The sequence below is a fragment of the Pleurodeles waltl genome, chromosome 1_1 (genome assembly GCF_031143425.1).
Source record: "Pleurodeles waltl isolate 20211129_DDA chromosome 1_1, aPleWal1.hap1.20221129, whole genome shotgun sequence".
NCBI classification, from domain to species: Eukaryota; Metazoa; Chordata; class Amphibia; order Caudata; family Salamandridae; genus Pleurodeles; species Pleurodeles waltl.
In genome coordinates, this window is record NC_090436.1 from 783,882,579 (window position 1) to 783,906,596 (window position 24,018).

General features: G+C 47.0%; 1 protein-coding gene across 4 annotated transcripts in view; it reads right to left on the bottom strand.

The window, feature by feature from the left end:
- ERCC6L2 (ERCC excision repair 6 like 2) overlaps nt 1-24,018 on the bottom strand; it is a 1,058,011-nt gene that overhangs the window by 523,502 nt on the left and 510,491 nt on the right. For 3 of the 4 annotated variants that reach the window (XM_069227908.1, XM_069227899.1, XM_069227925.1), the window contains one exon: nt 7,216-7,287. The exons of the other annotated variant lie outside the window; for it this stretch is intronic. In XM_069227908.1, the coding sequence (XP_069084009.1) occupies nt 7,216-7,287 (72 nt within the window). The remainder of the gene's footprint in view (nt 1-7,215; nt 7,288-24,018) is intronic. 4 annotated transcript variants of the gene reach the window in all.

A 24,018-nucleotide genomic window follows, 5' to 3' on the forward strand; every position in this document is an offset into this window, starting at 1 on the left:
TGGATTAATTAAATACCGGCTTGCTCCTGCCAGGTATCGCACGACTCCTCTTTGGCCGCCCGAGCCCGGAATGAGCATTTGTTTTATTTATTGATTATATATATATATATGGAAAATGTCACTTACCCAGTGTACATCTGTTCGTGGCATGAGACGCTGCAGATTCACATGCTGTGCATATCCCGCCATCTAGTGTTGGGCTCGGAGTGTTACAAGTTGTTTTTCTTCGAAGAAGTCTTTTTGAGTCACGAGATCGAGGGACTCCTCCCCTTTCGGCTCCATTGCGCATGTTTTCCCCGCAGAGGGTGAGGTAGGAGTTGTGTATATAGTAATAGTGCCCATGCAATGGAGTAAGTATGTATGTACATCATTTGTTTAAAAGTGATATATATATTTACAAATTTACAAATGTACAAGTTTATTTTTATCAACTTCTAACGGCTACAGGCTCCTGGGGTGGTGGGAGGGCGTATGTGAATCTGCAGCGTCTCATGCCACGAACAGATGTACACTGGGTAAGTGACATTTTCCGTTCGATGGCATGTGTAGCTGCAGATACACATGCTGTGCATAGACTAGTAAGCAGTTATCTCCCCAAAAGCGGTGGTTTAGCCTGTAGGAGTTGAAGTTGTTTGAAATAATGTTCGTAATACTGCTTGTCCTACTGTGGCTTGTTGTGTTGTTAACACATCCACACAGTAATGTTTAGTGAATGTATGAGGCGTAGACCATGTGGCTGCCTTACAGATTTCTGTCATTGGTATATTTCCTAGAAAGGCCATGGTGGCGCCTTTCTTTCTAGTGGAGTGTGCCTTTGGTGTAATAGGCAGTTCTCTTTTTGCTTTAACATAACAGGTTTGAATACACTTAACTATCCATCTGGCAATGCCTTGTTTGGATATTGGATTTCCTGCATGAGGTTTTTGAAAAGCTACAAACAATTGTTTTGTTTTGCGAAATTGTTTGGTTCAATCAATGTAATACATTAGTGCTCTTTTTATATCTAATGTATGTAATGCTCTTTCAGCTACAGAGTCTGGTTCTGGAAAAAATACTGGGAGTTCCACTGTTTGATTTAAGTGGAATGGTGATATAACTTTTGGTAAAAATTGGGGATTTGTGCGTAGAACCACTTTATATTTGTGTATTTGTATAAAGGGTTCCTGTATGGTAAAGGCTTGTATTTCACTTACTCTTCTAAGAGAAGTGATAGCTATTAGGAAGGCTACTTTCTATGTTAAGTATTGCATCTCACAAGAGTGAATGGGTTCAAATGGTGGACCCATGAGTAGTGTTAATACAATATTGAGGTTCCACAAAGGAACTGGTGGTGTTCTTGGGGGAATGATTCTTTTTAGACCCTCCATAAATGCTTTTATGACTGGGATTTTAAATAGTGATGCAGAATGTGTAATTTGTAGATAGGCAGAAATTGCTGTGAGATGTATTTTAATGGATGAAAAAGCTAATCTAGACTTTTGTAAGTGTAGTAAGTAGCTTACAATGTTTTCTGTGGACGTGTGTAATGGTTGAATTTGATTATTATGACAGTAATAAACAAATAGTTTCCATTTATTTGCGTAGCAATGTCTTGTAGTAGGTTTTCTAGCCTGTTTAATGACCTCCATGCATTCTTGTGTAAGGCTTAGATGTCCAAATTCTAAGACTTCAGGAGCCAGATTGCTAGATTGAGCGATGCTGGATTCGGGTGTCTGATCTGTTGTTTGTGTTGAGTTAACAGATCTGGTCTGTTTGGTAGCTTGATATGAGGCACTACTGACAGGTCTAGTAGTGTTGTGTACCATGGTTGGTGTGCCCAAGTTGGTGCTACTAGTATTAGTTTGAGTTTTTTTTTTACTCAATTTGTTTACTAGATAAGCAAGGAGTGGCAGAGGGGGAAAAGCGTAAGCAAATATCCCTGACCAACTCATCCATAACGCATTGCCCTTGGAGTGAGGGTGTGGGTACCTGGATGCGAAGGTTTGGCATTTTGCGTTTTCTTTTGTTGTGAATAGGTCTATTTGCGGTGTTCCCCAGTTTTGGAAGTAGGATTGTAGTATCTGGGGATGAATTTCCCATTCGTGGATCTGTTGGTGATCTTGACTGAGATTGTCGGCTAACTGGTTTTGAATTCCTGGTATGTACTGCGCTATTAGGCGAATGTGATTGTGAATTGCCCAATGCCAAATCTTTTGTGCTAAGAGACACAGCTGTGATGTGTGTGTCCCTCCCTGTTTGTTTAGGTAATACATTGTTGTCATGTTGTCTGTTTTGACAAGAATGTGTTTGTGGGCTATTAGTGGTTGAAATGCCTTCAATGCTAGAAACACTGCTAGTAGTTCTAGTTGATTTATATGAAGTTGATTTTGCTGAGTGTCCCATTGTCCCTGGATGCTGTGTTGGTTGAGGTGTGCTCCCCACCCTACCATGGAAGCATCGGTTGTGATTACGTATTGAGGCACTGGGTCTTGGAAAGGCCGCCCTTGATTTAAATTTATAGGATTCCACCATTGAAGCGAGGTGTGTGTTTGGCGGTCTATCAACACTAGATCTTGAAGTTGACCCTGTGCTTGTGTCCATTGTATTGCTAGGCACTGCTTTAAGGGCCGCATGTGTAATCTTGCGCTTGGGACAATGGCTATGCATGAAGACATCATGCCTAGAAGTTTCATCACTAATTTTACCTGATATTGTTGGTTTGGGTGCATGCTTTGTATTACGTTTTGGAATGCTTGTACCCTTTGTGGACTTGGAGTGGCAATCCCCTTTGTTTGTGTTGATTGTTGCTCCTAAGTATTGTTGTATTTGACACGGTTGTAAGTGTGATTTTAGGTAGTTTATTGAGAACCCTAGTTTGTGAAGGGTTTCTATGACCAATTTTGTGTGTTGAAGACACTGTTTCTGAGTGTTGGTTTTTATTAACCAATCGTCTAGATACGGGAATACTTGTATGTGCTGTCTTCTGATATGTGCCGCTACTACTGCAAGGCATTTTGTAAATACCCTTGGTGCTGTTGTTATCCCGAATGGTAACACTTTGAATTGGTAATGTACTCCTTGGATTACAAACCTTAAGTATTTCCTGTGTGAAGGATGTATGGGTATATGGAAGTAAGCATCCTTGAGGTCTAATGTTGACATGTAGTCTTGTTGTTTGAGCAAGGGAATCGCGTCTTGAAGTGTTACCATGTGAAAGTGATCTGATTTGATGTAAAGATTTAGTGTTCTGAGATCTAAGATGGGTCTTAGAGTTTTTTCCTTTTTTGGTATTAGAAAATACAGGGAATAAACACCTGTTCCTTTCTGATGGTTGGGTACTAGTTCTATTGCCTCTTTTTGTAACAATGCTTGGACTTCTAGTTGTAATAGATCTAAGTGCTGTTTGGACATGTTGTGTGTTCTTGGAGGCACATTTGGTGGCAATTGTAGGAATTCTATGCAATAACCATGTTGGATAATGGCTAGGACCCACGAGCCCGTAGTTATTTCTTCCCAATTTTTGTAATAATCTGTGAGTCTCCCCCCCCACTGGTGTTATGTGTTGGGGATTTGTGACATTGAAGTCACTGTTTAGTTTGTGGGGTCTTTGGGCTTTGGAATTTCCCTCTGGTTTTAAGGAACTGTCCACCTCTATATTGTCCCCGAAAGCCTCCTCTTTGATACTGGCCCTAGTATGTGGGTCTGGCCTGTGAGGTTGAGGGTTCTGTGCTTTGGGCTCGAAACCCCCCCTCTAAAGTGTGGCTTCCTAAAGGTGCCTCTGCTCTGTGGGGAGTAGAGCGCGCCCATGGCTTTGGCCGTGTCAGTGTCCTTCTTTAGCTTCTCTATAGCTGTATCCACCTCCGGCCCAAACAACTGTTGTCCATTAAAGGGCATATTAAGCACAGCCTGCTGGATTTCTGGCTTAAATCCCGAGGTGCGTAGCCATGCTTGTCTCCGAATAGTGACCGCTGTGTTTACAGTTCTGGCGGCTGTGTCCGCTGCGTCCATCGCAGACCGTATCTGGTTGTTGGAGATACTTTGGCCCTCCTCCACTACTTGCTGTGCACGCTTTTGAAACTCCTTGGGCAGATGTTCAATAAAATGCTGCATTTCATCCCAATGAGCCCTGTCATATCTTGCCAATAAAGCCTGTGAATTGGCAATGCGCCATTGATTGGCTGCCTGTGCTGCAACCCTTTTCCCCGCTGCATCAAACTTTCGACTTTCTTTGTCGGGTGGTGGTGCATCCCCAGAAGTCTGTGAGTTTGCCCTTTTGCGGGCTGCGCCTACTACCACTGAGTCAGGTGTTAGTTGTTGCATGATGTACATAGGGTCCGTAGGGGGAGTCTTGTACTTCTTTTCCACCTTAGGTGTAATGGCCCTGCATTTGACGGAGTCTTGAAACACTTGTTTTGCGTGTTTTAACATCCCTGGTAACATTGACAGACTCTGGTACTGGCTGTGTGTTGATGACAAAGTATTGAATAAAAAGTCATCCTCAATAGGTTCAGCATGCAGTGCTACATTGTGAAAAGTAGCTGCTCTGGACACCACCTGCATGTAAGCGGTACTGTCTTCTGGTGGTGACGGTCTTGCCGGGGAGCAATCTGGACTATTAAGATCCCATGCATCTGGGTCATCCTGGCTCATCCCTGTGTGCGTCGGAGATTGCATCATTGGGGGTGTTGCAATTGGTGACATTTGCGGTGAGTGCTGTGGCGATGGTTGTGGCGAAAAAACGTGGTGGAGTTTTTTCTTTAGCCACTTTTGCTCTTGGCTGTTTATCTGCTTCTTGGAAAGCAAGTTTCCTTTTCATTTTAATAGGGGGAAGAGTTCTTATTTTCCCTGTGTCTTTCTGAATATGGAGCCTTCTTTGTGTATACTCTGGCTCTCCCAGCTCTAATTCTTGTCCAAATTTATGGCCTTGAAGTTGTGTTGAAAGGCCTTGTTCTTCGAAATAGGAGCTCTGTTTCGGCACCAAAACTTTTTCCAGTCTTTTTCGGCTCCAAAGCCACCTTTCTCGGTTTCGGGGTGCGGATCTCTCGGTGCCGACTTTGGTCGGAGCCGGTATTTCGGTCTCGAGTTTGGTCGGAGCCAGAATCTCTGTGCCGAGTATGGTCTGTGCCGGTATCTCGACCGGAATCGGATGTCTTCGACACGTGTGTGCCCTTTTTCGGTGCTGATGGTTGGTCACCGTGTTTACAGGTTAAGCCATGGCCTGCCGGCGGTGGCGTCCCCTGGGCTTTCATTAATTTGGAGTGAGTTTTGGCCAGGGCAGTTTTATTCACGGTTTTTGCCAGCTGCTCACTTTCGGCCTCGTCCGAGTCTGGAACGGAGAAAGTCTCCTCTTCTTCGACGTCGTGGTGTCCTGACGGCATAGACGCCATTTGAAGCCTTCGAGCTCTCCGGTCCTGTAGCGTCTTTTTCTACCGAAATGCCCGACAGGCCTCGCAGGTATCCTCTTTGTGTTCGGGTGACAAACACAAATTTCAGACCAAATGCTGGTCTGTGTAAGGATACTTATTGTGGCATTCAGGGCAGAAGCAGAATGAGGTCCGTTCCATGAGCCTTGAAGACGCACGCGTACCGACCAGGCCCCGCAGGGGAATGGAAGCCCCGAAGGACTACCGGAGCTCTTCTTTTATTCGGTGTCGATCTGCTATAACTAACCCGATACCGAATGCAAACAATACCGTCGAGTTTTCCGAGATTTAACTAACTTTCCGAACCGAAACATGGAGCGAAGAGGAACACGTCCGAACCCGATGGCGGAAAGAAAACAATCTAAGATGGAGTCGACGCCCATGCGCAATGGAGCCGAAAGGGGAGGAGTTCCTCGATCTCGTGACTCGAAATGACTTCTTCGAAGAAAAACAACTTGTAACACTCCGAGCCCAACACTAGATGGCGGGATATGCACAGCATGTGTATCTGCAGCTACACATGCCATCGAACATATATATATATATACATGTGACAAAACAAAAATTGACAAAGTCACCACCAGAACTATTGGTTTTACCAATGTTTGCTTCCTCTTTTCTACGACGAGCACTAACTACCGATGAAACTCTGAATCCCATGTAAGTTGCTTGTTCCATGGCCCTATAAAACTCAAAATCAGTGACGGCTAAGGCATTTACTGCCTGATTTGCTCGGCCTGTGATGTAAAAGTACTTTTTAAGTTCCTAAGCATAGGCCTTAATTGTTCGTTTTGAGGGAGACATTCTTTACCGCGGGCGTGATATCTTTCAACTCCCTTCTGCTAACTGCCAGATGCGCCCCAATACTCCAATACTCCAGCACTACAGGAGCTACGCAAGCCTCATTTGTTGCTATTGACCAAATTTTGCGTTAAACGTTTGCTGTTCTGGTGCAAGTCTGTTTTTGTGAATATTATACAGCCATAGGTCACAATAAGTGAATGGAATTAACTAACTGCAAATGTACGCTTCCTTCATTTGAAAGGACTTGTCTAAAACATATTGTGAAGTAAAAGAAAAGTGCATCCTAACAACAGCTGCAGTGGTACAATGTAGTTCTCATTATTGCCAATTGTAGATTACTCGTTTTGTGTACTGGAATTGTACTGTTTCGCGAGTTTTTCCAGGCGAACTACTGGAAATAACTTAAGGTATAAGAAGCTATTTTCGGAGATACCGCGTTTCATGTGGAAATTATAAACTTTATTTCCATGGGCAGATCAGGGCCCCTTTGGCTCTTCTTCCTCTTTCACTCACAAAGATGCCATCGTTTACTGACCGGCGTTCGTATGCTGCCAACAAAAGCATCGTGACAGGCCGGACCCAGCCTCTCGCTTTTTCACGCTGAAAGCAGCAAAGGAAGGCCAATTAAACTGTAGTTAAGGCTCGAGCTGCCTGGCACGTTTCATGGAAAATGCGTACATTTTTTACAATGCATTGATTCGTAAGTCACTAACCACGACCACTACTGACGTAAATTAAAATGGCGCGAACACAAAAAACAGTATGCACCACAGCACAGACGTGCGACTGCAAACATACCCCTTTTGGTGACCAGACTAACTTCACACACTTTGACAAAGCACTCGCTTTAAAAACACGATTTTCTTTAGTTAAGTATTGCCCTGCAAGCCGCATTCCCACCCTGAGCGAGAGGAGGTAGATGTGCTTGACAGATGCGACACTCCCTGGTGTATCGTGCACTCGGAGGCAGCAGCAGGGTCAGCAGTGACACGAATCACACGGAACTCACCTTGGTGGAGAAAGAGAAGAGAAGCACTTTGTCCTTGTTTTTCCTGAAATGATTTAGGAGCTGCTGAAGGACCTGGAAGTGAACCATAGTACAGTAATGAGCCAAACAGTCCAAAACGCCCGATGTACACAATAAATATTCTCATGCAGAGTGATAACACGAAACCGTTCGAATTGCTTCGTTTCTTTTACAGACGATTTTTACTGTATATTTTGCAAAAAAAGGATCATTATGGAGTTGAGGCAGACTTGCGTTGCCTGTCTCTTAAGCAGACGCGTTATTTAGAGAAATCGTAAATCATATCATTCTACATTTGACTGAGCTTTATGCCAATTCCCTCATATATGAGATTATTATGGTTTGACGGACTAACCATATTTTCCTTCTATGTAATGATTTTAAACCTTTGAATAAACCTTCATGGTTTTTAACTTATATCTGACTCAAATTATTTTATTGCATATGGTTTTTGATTTATTGTCACCGCTAATCTATTAAGGGGCACATTTCTTTATAGCTCTTGAACACAATACCGCCCCAAACCTGCATAGGTGCTTTATTTTCAGATCATATGAGGGGATATCATCAGCTGCGTTTAAAAGTAATTAGTGCAGTGTTGTGTCGGGGTTTAGAAGTGTATTAAGCTATGCCAACTAAAACATTTGACAATACATTCCTCCCCAGCACAACACGTCTGACAAAAACTGTATTGCTTTAAAACAATCTTCCAATATTGTATCAGGCGGCCACCAACCTTTAAGTTGTCCCCTAAGCGACATTTCAAATCATGCTATCACTGTGCATGTGTCCACAAATCATACTTCGTTTTGAGGAGACATGTTTCCTGTCTTAGGCCCTGGCAAAACAGAGCTAGAGTCTCCTTCTTGCACTGCAGAATCTACAGAAATGGGCTTGCTACAGCTAATTAATGGCTTTTACAAGCATCTAAATAAAAAATAAAGAAAGTCAACCAAAAGCTGATGTCGAAATCGTGTTACTAAAGATCTTCCACAAAGAAAAACAGTCACATAAATGAAATGGTGATAAAATCAGCGTGGAAGACACACGTTTTCACCAGGCATTTATTGAGTTACAACTTCTGTCCAAAGGACAATTCTTAAGAGAGACTCAGACATGTTTGGAACTGCACTACAAACACATTCCATACAATACAAAGATGTAACCCCAGGTGGTCAAATCTGTTATACAAAAGGGGTTTCAAACTGAACGGCGATACATCCCTCAGCCATACTTTATGTGTATGTAAATCTGTTCTTTACTTCTCTAAAGTAGCAAAGTAAAGCAGACACAAGCATCACAACAAAGAGGATAACACTGATATCTGGAAAACATAAGTAAATCAATATACAGAATAGATACGTAGCATATTGGTAACTATATTGACTGAGGAAAATCTGCTATTGGCTGGATATGCACTTTAAGAGAACAAAGCTTTGTATGTAGCAGTTGAAGAGTGATATCAAGGATATTCTTGTTGACTGACTAGAACAAGGAGAGATTCATTAACACTAGTAATGAGAAATTCCACAGAGAAATAGGAAAGAGTTTTCATGAGATATGATCATTGTCAAAAGTGTTAATATTTTACATTAAATTAATAGTTCATAAATTTGAGGACTTATAATTCTTGGAGGTTTTGTTTTGGCTAGGTATACATCCAGTTTCTTCCAAATGGGACATGAGGACGGTTTCCAATTCAACTGTTGTAGGGTAATATCTGCACCGCTGGCAAGTGTCAACCATTCAACCCAGGGATGTGATGTTTCCAAACTTTTACCAGTTACATAGAAAATATATGTCTTTCGGTACACGTATGCCCTTAAATTTAACAGAAACAGCAAGCAGTTATCTCGAGCTAAAGCAATGTCTGTGGGACTGTGTTAGACAAGTAGAGAAAGTCAAAAATGAGCATATTCAATTATGCAGTGCAATGTTTAAAACTGTGTTTAATCAATTCATGTGTAGATGAGCTTTAAATGTCAAAGTTGAAATGTATTTAGCTTGCATAAACTGTAAGATTGAAATGATGGCCGGGGCTCCTTCTGCTTTATGTATCTAGAGAAAGTTTAAAGATCAATGTACCAGCTTTCAATTTTAGAGAATTCAATTGTGTCTTATGACTAGCTATCTTATCAATTGGAATTCGCAAATATGAAGGAAGAATGCCCAGATATCATCAGAATCAGGATGGCCACCTCCCAAATGTTAATACTTGCGATGTATATGACTTAATAGCTAAGGGCCTTATTTAGAGTTTTGTAGACAGGATACTTCGTATTGCAAGTGTATCATAGCCTATGGCACTTGTACTATGGCGGACAGGATATCAGTCAAGTTTTAACAAAATATTCTGTATGCCAAACTACATAATGTCATAAGTCGTTTGGCTTGAACATATATCAGTAACTCACTTAAGGACCACTGGAGAGCAACCACCTTCCTAACAAAAACGATGGTATCATCTGAATGTAACACGATTTGTATAGACTCAGAACTCAGACATCGAGGGGACAAGCAGCATTGGAAAGTACCCGGCCCATATCAGCTGTCTCCAAACAGAAATATGACAAGGCTAGGTTGCAGGCTTATTGTAGGCCATTCTTGTAGACTTTTTAGGTACATATAAACCAGAGCCACATTTTACTCATCCAAGTATTAGTATGCACACGGTGGTTTGAAAGCATGGGCAAAGTGGGCAATTGCTCAGGGCCCCCACCTTTAAGGGGCCCCTAGTAAAGTACTGGGACAGAGAGAAGTTCCAAAGTAAAAATGTAAACAAAAGTGAGAATATAACAGATTCCTTATTAACTGACAGCCAGGCACGCAGGCCTCCCAGAAATTCGGGCGAATGCCCACCCCATCCTGCCCAGCTATAGCCCTCATTCCTTCATGCAGTTGGTAGTAGTTACAATCTAAACTTATATTGCAGCAAGAAAGCCAGTTATGAAGGGAGATTTGTTTGTGTATGAATATCCAGGAATTAAAGGAGCAATTTCAAGATGTTTGTGCATAGGTCTTACTTAAATACTATGGACTTGTCTGCTACCTTTCCACCAAGCAATCAGTACAGAGTGTTTAATACAACGAGAAGAACAGGTTGTTTAGACAACTGGATTCCAAACAAAACCTAAAGTTTTTGAAAGTCAAAACATCTAGATCCCAGCACAAAAAGAAATGTCTTTATAAGTGCTTGTTCAACCACTTCATTCATTCTATTTGTCTGGCAGTGGCCAGAGAGCTTGAGGTTTTGGCTGTTTTTGCATGTCCCTGTTTATGGAAGCCTCACTTATAAATCAATACTGTTTAGCATTACATGGCGAGCGACATACAGGTCGGTGAGCAAAACTCATACCTCAAAGTACAAACAGTACAAACAATAAATCAACGTCCAGCCAAATACTTGCTTTTATAAGAAAAGGTAGTACTTTATTTCTAACTATTCATGCAAAGAAATGTGACATTCAGGAGCAGCAATACAACCTCCCTCTAGTAAATGTCAGGCAAATCCTTGGCCCACCCTCCTTCATGCAACATGTTCAGGGTATTCCCCATTCACAGGTGGCCTCATTTAGGGAATTCACACTATTAGGCCGCACTCAAAGAGTTCCCTTTGACTCTTCAACATTTTTGTCAGAAGTGTCCATGGTACCATAGCAGAGAATATCCCAGGGCCCATAGGCCCATTTAAGTATTACCTGCTCCTGCAGCACAGAAGTGTTTGCATTACAACAGGTGCCCACAGCGCAGAAACTTACAAGATCAGAACCTGCCAGGAGAAGCCAGGCTGTTCGCGGTACACACAGCAGCGCCAGACGGGTGCAGGTTCACTCTCAAGAGTGGCACAGCCGACTCTTCCAGGTGACTGCAGCAGCTTCCAGCTCGCAGAGACGCATTACGTCAAGATCTCCATAGCAAGGAGTTTTAATCCTTCAATTCTCGACTGAAGTTGTGTGAGTGTGCACCATCCTCCTCAGCGTCCTCCTGGTCCTTGAGGGCCAGTCAGGGCATGGCAGGGCTAGATCAGCTGGTCGCAGCTTCACTCCAGGCCACGGCAATGGCTTACAGTCTTTGGTGATTTAGTCCCAACAGATTCTCCCGGCACACGGGGTTGCCCCAGTACCTTCCAGGTGCAACACAGACGTCTCAGGTGCAAATGCCTGTAGCATGGCAGCTCCCCTGGAATATGGTATGGCTGCTCAGGCATCCACAAGTCCTGACACGTTAGTCACAGAAGTACTTAAATGGTGGCCTCTTTCTGGCATTCAGGGTCTCTGCAACGAGGCCATGTAGGCTTGGCGCCCTCCGTAGGGTGCTCAATACTTATCTCAGTTTATGACAGCCCTCTCCTGGCATATGGGTGTTGCCGAAAGCAGTCTGGCACATGGGCTATGGCCCGATCCATACATATCTGAATCCTCACACTTCTCAAAGGCAGTCCTCACAGTAAGGCTCCCACTGGACCTTGCTCCCTCCAATGTTGTCCTCTTCTCCACAAGGAACACTGGTCTTGGAAAGCAGGCAGGTGCTGGTGCTCCAGGCTCCGTGGGAAGGTGGTCTTGGTTTCCCTGGGTCACATCTCCTCACCCAGCAGGGAGACTAGTAGGCCTTGTCCCCCAGTCCTGGTCATGGGTAGAAGTCATGCAGAGCTTCCCCTTCTCACACATCCTGTCTTGCTGCTTGGCAGATGACACATTTTTGGGGACTCAACCTCTCCTTCTTATAGTCTTTTTCCAGGTCAAATGTGATTTAGGGTCTAAGTCCTTGAAGTTTTATGTTAGGATTCTGCTTCTTGTGAAGTGGACACTTCACCTTTTCTTCTTTCTTCATTAAAGATGTCTGTCACAGCTGGCTCAGAATCTGATTGTTCACAACATAATTCATGGTAATGACCAGAGTTCACACGTGGATGTTAGCCACAGTGGTATGTGGCTCAAAAGGTAAATCGCAGACCCCAGCCCTACGCTTTATGATTCCCTTTATCAGCCCCAACTCCTTTCCTAAGATGTGTCCAGGCCCCTTCCTTGTGATTTATCAATGAATCAAACAGCAGTCTTTTGGAGTGTAAAAGGAGCTCTCTTCCTTTTCACTTCAGTATGGGACTAAACAGCTCATAGGAATGCGGCAATACACAAATCTGTATAGGGGATTTCCCTCTTCCTAATGTCTTCAGAAGGCAGGTCTGGACTTCCCACAATGGAACTCAGGGTCCTCCACGTAATGGTCCATGGGAGGCACAGTTACTCAGTGTACACTCACAGCACACTTTCTGTTCAGCACTGTTCCTTTATGACTTGAACAATTACATGTACACATGCATTCAGCATACAGTCTGCGAGCAGTATCCACCACTGAAGCACTTCAATATTTAACAAGGGTGTGATCTTTAAAAACAAACACTGACAGCTCACTCACTTACAGGTGCGTGCTACACAACATTTCACCCTTCATGTATTGTACTCCACACAAGCACACATACACCCAGCACATGCCTTCCCTGCACACGCACTGCACAGCACATCTCTTACGTAATGTATTCCTCTAAGGCATACATACACTACTGCTCCATCCTTGTACTGTACCCTTCCCAGGTAGACATACAAATAACACAGTTACTACTCCTATGCAGCACTCCACGTCTATCTGATGTAGTCCAAGGACGAATTATGCACACGCCAGAACTTATAAAAGGCGAACAAGCCTGTAGGAATCACGTCAATGACATTGAGTAAAAAGGTCTTGTTCACTACCACTGCTCACTATATAATATGCTGACAACACTGCACTTGTGCTGCTTAACTCCTGGTGCAAGCATTAGCCTTCCAATATTATAAGGGTAGCGCTTTGGGCACCCTTCCCCATCCAACAAAACTGCAATCCCATGCCAAGGCACACACACATGATCCATGTTTGCCTATGAGAATATATCTGTTGAAGCTTCTAATTCTTCAACTTGTGAACCTACATCTAAGGAGATATCAGTTGCCAGAGTACCCATTAGGTGGCCTCTGAGTTAGGCATGGGACGTTGGGATAAAATAATTATGTACTTCATGAAATGGAAGACCGTGTTCTATCCATATCTCTTGAAGACAAATAATCAAGAGGACATCCAGAAAATCAAGTACATCACAAGCCCCATCCATTAGTTTAAATCCTGCAATATGACAGAAGCTGGCAATATGACAGGTACTAGCTATGAGACACATACTCAGTGGGGGCCACTATTAGTAGCACTTACTACAGGGGCCCTAAAGGGCAACTCTCACATTGCTCTCACACTAACCTCTGACTGCTGGTGCCGCCTCTCTAAGATGATCTCCCAGACTGAGGAAAGGCCAAACAGGTTAGTTCTTTCATTTACTGCTGGCACAGAAGCTGTGCGGAGGCTGGGGAGATCGTTAAGGAAAAGGCTCCCCGAGAAAGCAGGGAATGGATACGTATGCACACTTCGGAGGATTGGACCAACCATCCCCCCAGGCCAAGATGCCACATGCTGCAACACCAGGGGTGGGGGTGCTGGAGGTCAGTGAGATGAGCAACACAGCAACCAACATGACCAGGATCCTAGCTGCCACTGCTCAATCATGTGACGCACTGTAGGCTAAAATTAGTGTGGTGGGGGAGGGTGTCGTGAGGTTGTGCCAACACCTCCCCCAGGCCATAAGCAGGATATCAGAGGTGGAGGTCTGGGGTGGTTGACACTGTTGTAGAGATAAAAAAAAACTATAGTGTGAGTAACCTCAGTCTCAAAAGAATTGGTAGCAGGGGTGGATGAAGTAGAGTGGGAGACCTGGCGGAGCAACCTCCGGCTTGTGGGATTTCCAAAGGGTTGCAAAGATGCCTCCTAAGAAAGGTTCTTGGACCGTTGACTGCACTCTCTCCTGCCTGCTGATTCTCTGTCCTCATGTTTTATTATTGCCTTAACACAGTGATCAAAGGACAGGCATCCTGGCAGGGTTCTGATTGCCTGGTTCCTGAATTACTCAGACAGATACAGTATCTTGTGGCAGGGCCGTTCCCAGGGCATTCTATTGTTCCAGTCAACTAAAGTCATGTTCTTACCAGGTTACACTATAACAGTCCAGCAACAACAATGGAAATCCTTTGTGGAGGCTAAGAAGAAGCTACGTAACCTCAACATTGATTACATGCTTTTATACCCTGCCAAGCTCAAGGTTATATATTTACCAATCACAGACAATCTTCTTTGAGACTCCTGAAGATATGTTTTGCTGAGCAGAGGATAAGGTCATTCTTCGCCCACCATTCGGGAGTGAAGGCCCCGCTGGTGACAGCCTCCGTCCCTCCACAAGTATATCACGGTACTGTGGGCGCAGCTGAAACTGCTCTCATTCCTCCTGGCGGAGCTTCCAAACTACCACAAAGGGGCTGTGAAAAGACACCTTGAGACAAGGGAGTTGGGGAGTGGAGGGGTTGTTAGGGCCCAGGGGCAGAGGGGGTGACGGGTGGCTCACAACCCCTCCACTCCCTGCAAATCACCCCGTAGTTGAGGAAAATTCCTTGACAGCAACTGGTACTGGATTACTTTCCAAGGACCTGGTCCTAAGCTCACTTAAAGAATTATTGTCCAGATTACTACTCGTATACCATTGATGTTCAGTAAGTTAGAGGCACTGTCTCAGTTGACAGCCTGAGCTGTAACACTGACAGAGGAATTATTCAGCAGCAGATGGGCAATGATCACACAATGAGGTAAGAGAAATATAAGAATATTCAAAGGTGAGTGACAAAGGAGCCGAGAGACAACATGCAGCAAAGTTTCCAGTTCCCAATAATGTAAAGTGGCTAGTGGTTTCAATAATTTGCTCACCTATGTGCTGACAGGGTTTTGACCATGTTTAAGTAATTTAAAAGGTGATCAACAGATATGAAAGTTTTAGGAGACTGCATTATTAGTGCGGAAGGAACGCTGTAATAAACTCAGTGTGAAAAGATCAACAACGACTTCTTTCAAGAGGCAAGATTTACCAATGAAATGTAACAGTGCATCTGTGAGCTACCTTAACTCTTCAACTGAGGCAAGGTCAGTTATTACGCAATAAAAAAAAATCACTGTAGGTAGAAGTAAGCTGGCAGCACCATACTTAAGTGGGCACGGCTTGCCCATGAGGCAAACTGTCTGCCTTCCTGGAGATCATGCCTGCTTAATTATGGTGCTGTCAGCTTACTCCTGTCTCTAAAGATTTTGTTTGCTACAAAGAAATTTACCTGTGGCTTTATATATGGGTTGTTAAGAGAGTAACTTCTATGCTTCTTGGTGAGTACTGCCTGCTTAATTATGGTGCCACCAGCTTATTCCTTCCCACAACAATATTTCTGCTTTGTGGCCCTATTGAGTTTCATTGTTAATCCGGTCAGTTGTCAAGGTAAGGAAATATTTTAATTCGACCCGCAAAGATGGGTGGCGACCACTGACATGATCTTCAAAAAGACTCAAGAGCCAACGTAAGGCCAAAAGGAAGGACGGTGAACTGAAAATGTTTGGACCACATGTTAGAAATGGAGTCTCTAGGTGGCAGTCAGTTTGCACTCTGTCCAAGCAAGGACCAGCACTCTAGTCAGGGTACGGAGATACACACCTAGAATAACCCCTGTTCACCCCCCTCAGTAGCTTGGCACAAGCAGTCAGGCTTAACACGTGTAAGGGGTTTGTACAAAACACATACAGTTACACAGTGAAAACACAATAAAAAAGAACTCCACATCAGTTTAGAAAAATAACCAATATTTATCTAAATCAAAAAACAAAAAAAACAATAAAAATCCAACATACACAAGCAAAGATATACATTTTTAAGGTAAAAGGAGTCTTAAGCCATAGAAATCAATGGATGCGTTGTTTTAACACATAGGTGGTCATTACAACATTAGCGGTAAAAGCCACTTACCACCATGCAGAAGACCGCCAACACACCGCCGCGGAATTCCGCCACGGTCATTATGACCCACAGCTCGGAATCCGCCAAAATTTAGACACCCACACAAGTCCGCCACACGAAAGGTCAGTGATAAACTGGCGATAACAAAACCTCCACCGTCATGCCAACAGGAATACTCCCATACTATCACGACCCACAAACCCACGCGGCGGTCTTTCAACCACGGTATTCCATTGGCGGTACACACCGCTGCGCTCAAAATACACACACACACATACAAAACACATCCACATTGGACAATTCGAAATAAACAAACCTGATACACATACACACACCACTCCCACACACCCAACACAATATAAAACTCACACTCACATTACCCACAAACCCTTACGACCACAATTGCGACTGAAGACACAGAGAGACACCACAATCTACAAACAAGCATCCACAAGCACTCAACACCATCACCCACATAACATCCACGCACCTCATACAACAAACCACTAAATATCACCCCACACATCATAACACACACCAACCCACACATCACCCACACCACCCCATGGCACGGCAAAGACACCCCAGGTTCTCTGAGGAGGAGCTCAGGGTCATGGTGGAGGAAATCATCCGGGTAGAGCCACAGTTTTCGGAGCACAGGTGCAGCACACCTCCATAGCTAGGAAGATGGAGCTGTGGCAAAGAATAGTGGACAGGGTCAACGCAGTGGGACAGCACCCAAGAACACGGGATGACATCAGGAAGAGGTGGAACGACCTATGGGGGAAGGTGCGTTCCGTGGTCTCAAGACAACACATCGCGGTTCAGAGGACTGGCGGTGGACCCCCACCTCCTCCCCCACAACTAACAACATGGGAGGAGCAAGTCTTGGCTATTCTGCATCCTGAGTGCCTCGAAGGAGTAGCTGGAGGAATGGACTCTGGTAAGTCAAATCTTTACTACTTTTTCCCTCACCCTACCAGCATGCCATCACATACCCCCACCCTCGCCCTCACCCCCATCACTCCAACTCCTCACAAATGTCCCAATATCACAAACCACCCATCCCAACACCAAGCCCTGTATGCAACAACAAAGCATGGACACCCATCACCAAAGCATGGCCACTGCACATACCCATACACCCCTCCTAAACCATCATCACACAAGGTCCCACACAAGAATGCAAGCACTGGGGTACACGGTCACCCACCCATTGCACACCATGGCACACACAGATGCAATAATCATGCTTTTACACCCCTGCAGGACCCCTACCCAACGTCACCGGACAGGAGGGTCCAGACATGTCCACACCACCAACTGAAGAAGCCCACAGTGATGACAGCAGCTCTGTCCAACTGGATCTAGATGACCAGCCCGGCCCATCTGGGACCCCGGGACAGTCGGTTCCCCTGCCACAGTCACAGGCCACCACAGAGCTTCCCCCTCTGGAAACAACAGCACAGCACCCACCCAGCAGGCCCATACCTCTGTCCCCAGGACACGTCAAGCAGCTGTGTGTCCACCACTACAGGGAACCCAGGCTAACCCACCACCCCAACAACAACAACAGGGACCTGGGGGCAGTGGCAGTGGGCACACGGGTCAGGGGACAGAGGCCCAGGGAAACAGGGGAACTGGGAGGGCTGCTGTGCGACAGGGGGAGGACAGGCCCAGGGAACCCACTCTCCACGAGGCCCTCTCCAACATCATGGGAGCCTACCATCATTCCCAGGAGACGATGGCAACGGTACTGGCCAAGTTTCAGGAGACCCAGCGGCTGCAGGAGGAACAGTATTTGGGCTTCAGGGAGGAACTCAAATCCATCAATTCCACCCTGGGCACCATTGTAGGGGTGCTGAAGGAAGTCCTCAACACCAGGAGGGACACTGTGGCACAACAAGGGGCCCCTGACAGTAGCCTGGACGATGAACTGCCTACCACCTCCGCCGGCGCTAGTGGACAGTAGGTCACAGGACCACCACCCCACTCCCTGCAGATGGAGAACCACCACGCAAACGGTCCCTGAGATCCAGGACAAAGACAGAGAACGATGCCAAGACCCCCGCCAAGGAATGAGACCACACTGATTGTCATCCTTTTGTCCCACCTTGTCACCCTGTCCATCCTCAAACTGTCCCAGCTCCACTTCCTATGCCCCTTTGGACAATGCACCTGTGAGACTAATAGCTTGGACTCTGCCATGGACATTCCTCCACCATCACCCCTCACCATTTTACAACCCCCTCCAATAATGAGCACTTAAATAAACACCCTTAAAGCACAAAACAATCTGGAGTCTGTCTGTGATTTCAAATTAGTGTATTAGCAATTACAGTGACAAAATGCTCTTTCAAATGTAATGTCAACATACACCTATGTCACACAGATCTAGTCCATGAGGAAACAAAGCAGATGTCACACCGTGGGACCCACATCTGTGAAATCGTAAGGGAAAGTGAAAACTCAGTGACCATACACTGGGTGAAAAGGACAGACAGTAGAGAGGTAGTAGTGTTAAAGTACATGTAGCAGGCAGGTTTGTAATCTTACCTATGTCTCACTGGAAGTATTGCAGGATCACTGAGTTTCTGTTGTCGATGTCCTCTTCTTCTGCTTCCTCGTCTTCACTGTCCACAGGCTCCACAGCTGCCACAACACCTCCATCTGGACCATCCTCCTGCAGAAAAGGCACCTGTTGTCGCAAAGCCAAGTTGTGAAGCATACAGCAGGCCACGATGATCTGGCACACCTTCTTTGGTGAGTAGAATAGGGAACCACCTGTCATATGGAGGCACCGGAACCTGGCCTTCAGGAGGCTGAAGGTCCGCTCTATAATCCTCCTAGTTCGCCCGTGGGCCTCATTGTAGCGTTCCTCTGCCCTTGTCCTGGGATTCCTCACTGGGGTCAGTAGCCATGACAGGTTGGGGTAACCAGAGTCACCTGCAAATGGCGAGGGACAACTGTTAGACACACACTAACTCTTAGGGATATCCCCAGACCCAGACAGCTATTCACACTGATTTGGTTCCAGGTGCTCACCTAATAGCCAAACACGGTGCCTCTGGAGTTGCCCCATCACATAAGGGATGCTGCTATACCGCAGGATGTAAGCGTCATGCACTGAGCAAGGGAATTTGGCATTAACATGGGAGATGTACTGGTCTGCCAAACACACCATCTGCACATTCATCGAATGGTAACTCTTCCGGTTTCTGTACACCTGTTCACTCCTGCGGGGGGGGGACCAAGGCCACATGTGTCCCATCAATGGCACCTATGATGTTGGGGATATGTCCCAGGGCATAGAAGTGACCTTTCACTGTAGGCATATCCTCCACCTGAGGGAAAACGATGTAGCTCCGCATGTGTTTCAGCAGGGCAGACAACACTCTGGACAACACGTTGGAAAACATAGGCTGGGACATCCCTGATGCTATGGCCACTGTTGTTTGAAATGACCCACTTGCAAGGAAATGGAGTACTGACAGCACCTGCACTTGAGGGGGGATTCCTGTGGGATGGCGGATAGCTGACATCAGGTCTGGCTCCAACTGGGCACACAGTTCCAGGATTGTGGCACGATCAAGCCTGTAGGTGATGGTCACATGTCTTTCCTCCATTTTCGACAGGTCCACCAGGGGTCTGTACACCGGAGGATGCCGCCATCTCCTCACATGCCCCAGCGGACGGTGCCTATGGAGGAGAACAGCGAGCACAGAGTCAACCAACTCTGAGGAATGTAAACACAGCTTACTCAGAAAACTATTCATAAACCAAAATTTGCCTGTATGAGTGTTGAGCCAAGGCCTAGCTATGTGTGACGCAGTTAAAAATAAAGCCATGTGGGCCCCTGAAATGGCGGCTGCCTGACCTGTAAAGTGGGACAATGGGATATGAGGTAACTGCGCTGGCGTTGTACCCCGTCGCGGTAGGCGGTCGAAGACCGCTGCACTATTCTGCATTGGTTAACATTGGACCCTATGGGTCCCAGGAGCCAATGACGATGTATGCCGGCAGTGACGGTACGCACCAACACGGACGTGACCGCCATTTTCTATCTGTTCAATCACTCGATACCTGATCTTCGACAGGAGGGGACCTACACTGCAAGTGCTGCTGTGACCTCAGTCTGGAAGAGACAATGTCTTGTGCGTCTGGGGAAAGGGCCCCTGCCTTCAGCACGGAGGAGTTGGAGAAACTCGTGGATGGGGTCCTCCCCCAGTACACGCTACTCTACGGTCCTCCAGACAAACAGGTAAGTACACTGGGAGCATGCTGTATGGGCAATGCCTGTGTGGAGTGGTGTGGATGAAAGATGGGGGGGGAGAATGAGGCGTGCATGGTGAGTGCATGTGCCACATAGCAAGGTAGGGATGCGGGCCAATGACTGTGACGGTGCAGTTGGTAATAACTTCTCTTTTTCCCCTGTACAATTCCTGTAGGTCAGCGCCCACCAGAAGAAGGATATTTGGCGTGCCATCGCCAAGGACGTCCGGACCTTGGGGGTCTACCACAGACTGAGCACCCACTGCCAGAAAAGATTGGAGGACATTTGCCGCTGGAGCAAGAAGATGGCGGAGGCCCAGCTGGGGATGGCCTCCCAACATGGAAGGGGTGCCCGTCGAATCATGACCCCCCTGATGTTCAGGATCCTGGCAGTGGCGTACCCGGAGTTGGATGGGTGCTTGAGGGCATCACAGCAGCAACAAGGGGGTGAGTACACTCTCATTCAGCTGATTCAGCGTGCATTGTAGGGGTCTGGGTGGGGAGGTGGGCTGTGGGTTCCCCTAGGCCAGGGCGAGTTTGCTAGTTAAGTCGCCTTTTTCAGGCAGACCCTGTGGCACCCCACCCCACCTGGGTACAGTGCCAACTACACCTAGTCAGGCTCCTGTGACATCCATGTGTGCAGAAATCAGCCATAGCCTTGTAAGCCATGTCCCAGGGATTGAATAGTGGACCCCAAGTGCGCGGCGTAGTGCAGGGGGCTTCTGTGTCTGTCGTGTCCGCCAACGGTAGTGGTATTGCATGCACTCAACATGTCTTTCTTCTGTATTTCCCCCCCCCCCCCTTTTTGTGGTCTCCCTGTACTTGTGTGCATTAGCATCATCAGGTGGAGGAGCAGTGGCACCGGAGCAGGAGGGAGCTGCATCCCACATGGCCCTGGAGGGCGAGACTACGGACTCCGAACTCACTAGTGGGACGGAGGGTGAGGGGAGCTCCACAGCGGGGACAGAAGCTGACACCAGCGATACGGACTCCTCCTCTGATGGGAGCTCCCTTGCGGTGGTGGGCCCATCTTTGCCCCCCGCATCTACAGGTACAGCTGCCACCCCCCCTCCAGCACCGCCCTCCTAGCAGCCCCTCAGCCTTTGCCCTGTGCCCGCTCACCCAGGAGGGTGGGCATCACCTTCACCCCAGGCACCTCAGCCCCTGCCCCTGTCACCCCTGCTGCCCTCAGTGAGGAGGCCATTGACCTCCTAAGGTCCCTCACTGTTGGGCAGTCTACCATTTTGAATGCCATCCAGGGTGTAGAGAGGCAGTTGCAACAAACCAATGCATTCCTGGAGGGCATTCATTCTGGTCAGGCAGCCCTTCAGCAAGCTTTTCAGACTCTGGCCTCAGCACTGATGGCAGCCATTGTCCCCGTCTCTAGCCTCCCCCCTCCAACTTCCTCCACCCAGACCCACACCCCTGTACCTCAGCCTATCCCAAGCACACCATCAGACCAGCATGCACACACCTCAACACACAAAGGAAGCTCAGGCAAACATAAGCGCCACACATCCCACAGGCACACACGCAAGCATCAGACACATGCAGACATACCAACATCCTCTGCCTCCACTGTGTCCCCCTCCTCCTCGTCTCCCTCCTCCCTCCCTGGTCTCCACTCCACTCACACCTGCATGCACTACATCTTCAGCCACTACGTCCATCACCAGCACACCCACCACCACACCCCGCTCACGTGCAGTCACCACCCCACTACCATTCACACACCCCCTGTGTCCTCTCCCAGTGTGTCTGTGAGCCCACCTCCCAAGGTACACAAACGCAGCCACACACCCACCCAACAGCCATCCAACTCACAACAGCCTCCAGCCCATGCACCTTCACCCAAAGTCAGCAAACGTACACAAGCACCACTGCCAAGGACACCGCCGCCACAAGCACCGCTGCCAAAGACACCGCCGCCACAAGCACCGCAGGCCCATGAGCGCCAAAAGCTCGGACGCTACTGAGGCCGCCACGAGCAGGATGAAGCACTCTGGGCACCAAGCCCCCTCCAGAACCAGTGGAGACTGTTAACCACTACCTCAGTCCTTGGCAGGATCAAGCACTGGGCACAAAGCCCCCTCCAGAACCAGTGGAGATTGACATCCACTTGAGACTGTGGCTTTGCACTCCCCAGGATATAGCAGTGGGCAAACCACCCACTGTAGAGACTTGAGAGACTGTGGCTTTGCACTCCCCGGCATATAGCAGTGGGCAAACCACCCACTGTAGAGACTTGAGAGACTGTGGCTTTGCACTCCCCAGGATATAGCAGTGGGAAAACCACCCACTGTAGAGACTTGAGAGACTGTGGCTTTGCACTCCTCAGGATTGAACAGTAGGCATGGGTCCCCCTCGTGGATTTGGCGTCGTGCACTCAACCGGCTGAGGTGCCCACCCTTTCCCTTCCCCCTGAGTTGCCTGTTTTATTTCTATCGGATGCCCCTGCAGTGTTCTCTCCGTCTTGTTCGGGTATCTTGTGTGGGCCTCACCCATGCCTTTTGGGCCCAGTGATCCACAGACTATGATGGTGGACTCCTTTGGACTTGCGTTCTTGGTGTATTTAATTGTATATAGTATAAATGTATATATTTGTAAATATTTTTGATGTATGTAATTGAATATATCACAATAATTCGACTCATTTCCTTTTGTCCTTGCATTCTTCCAGGGGGGGTGGGGTGGGTGTAACTGTGATGTATCATGATGTATTAGCGTGTGTGTTGTAGTGGGTGAGGGTGGGGGTGTTGCGTGTGTGTGTCACTGTTTTTTCCCTCCCCCCTCCCGTGTCGTAGGTGCAGTACTCACCGTAGTCTTCGCCGCCGGCGTTCGTGCTCCTGGTAGAGGAGCAGGAAGATAAAGGCTGGTAAAATCTGGAGCTCTGGTTCCATGGCGTCCTGGTTCCTCGTGGGGTGTGCAGAGGTGAGCGTTTTCCCTTCTAAGTCCTGTTTCCGCCATGTTTTTGTTCGCGGTGAATCCGCCCCGGAAAAGGTGGCAGATTGGTGGGTTGTAATTCTGTGGGCGGTACATTGTCGTCCGCCTGTCTGTTGGCGGTGACCGCCGCTGTGTTTGTTTGTACCGCCGTGGCGGTCGGAGTGTTAAAGTGGCCGTCTATGTTGGCGGCTTCCGCCACGGTCGTAATTCCATTTTTTTTTACTGCTGGCCTGTTGGCGGTCTTACCGCCGCTTTAACTCCGACCGCCAGGGTTGTAATGACCCCCATAGTGCCTGGTATATGTCAAAAATAAAGCCGCAAAGACGACAGTTCATCAGAAAAGCAAGCAAGGCATTGATTCCTTACTCACAGGTAAGGCCGTGCATCGATTCTTTACTCGCACCAGATGCCGTGCGTCGATACTTTCCTTGCAAGGGAGGCAGTGTGTCGATTCCGGGTGCGCAGCCTTAGGTCTGTGTGGGGACATTGAAGTTTTTTGCTCTCAGGATCCGTGTGTGGAAATTTTCTGATGTGCTGTGCGAAGAGTCCGCGTTGAGAACAGGTGCTGCGTCGTTTGTCCAGCCGCAAGACAGGCGCTGCATTGAATTTTCGGCCACGGTGCGGGTGGTGCATCAATTTTTATGACGCGCACACAGCTGTGTAGGGAT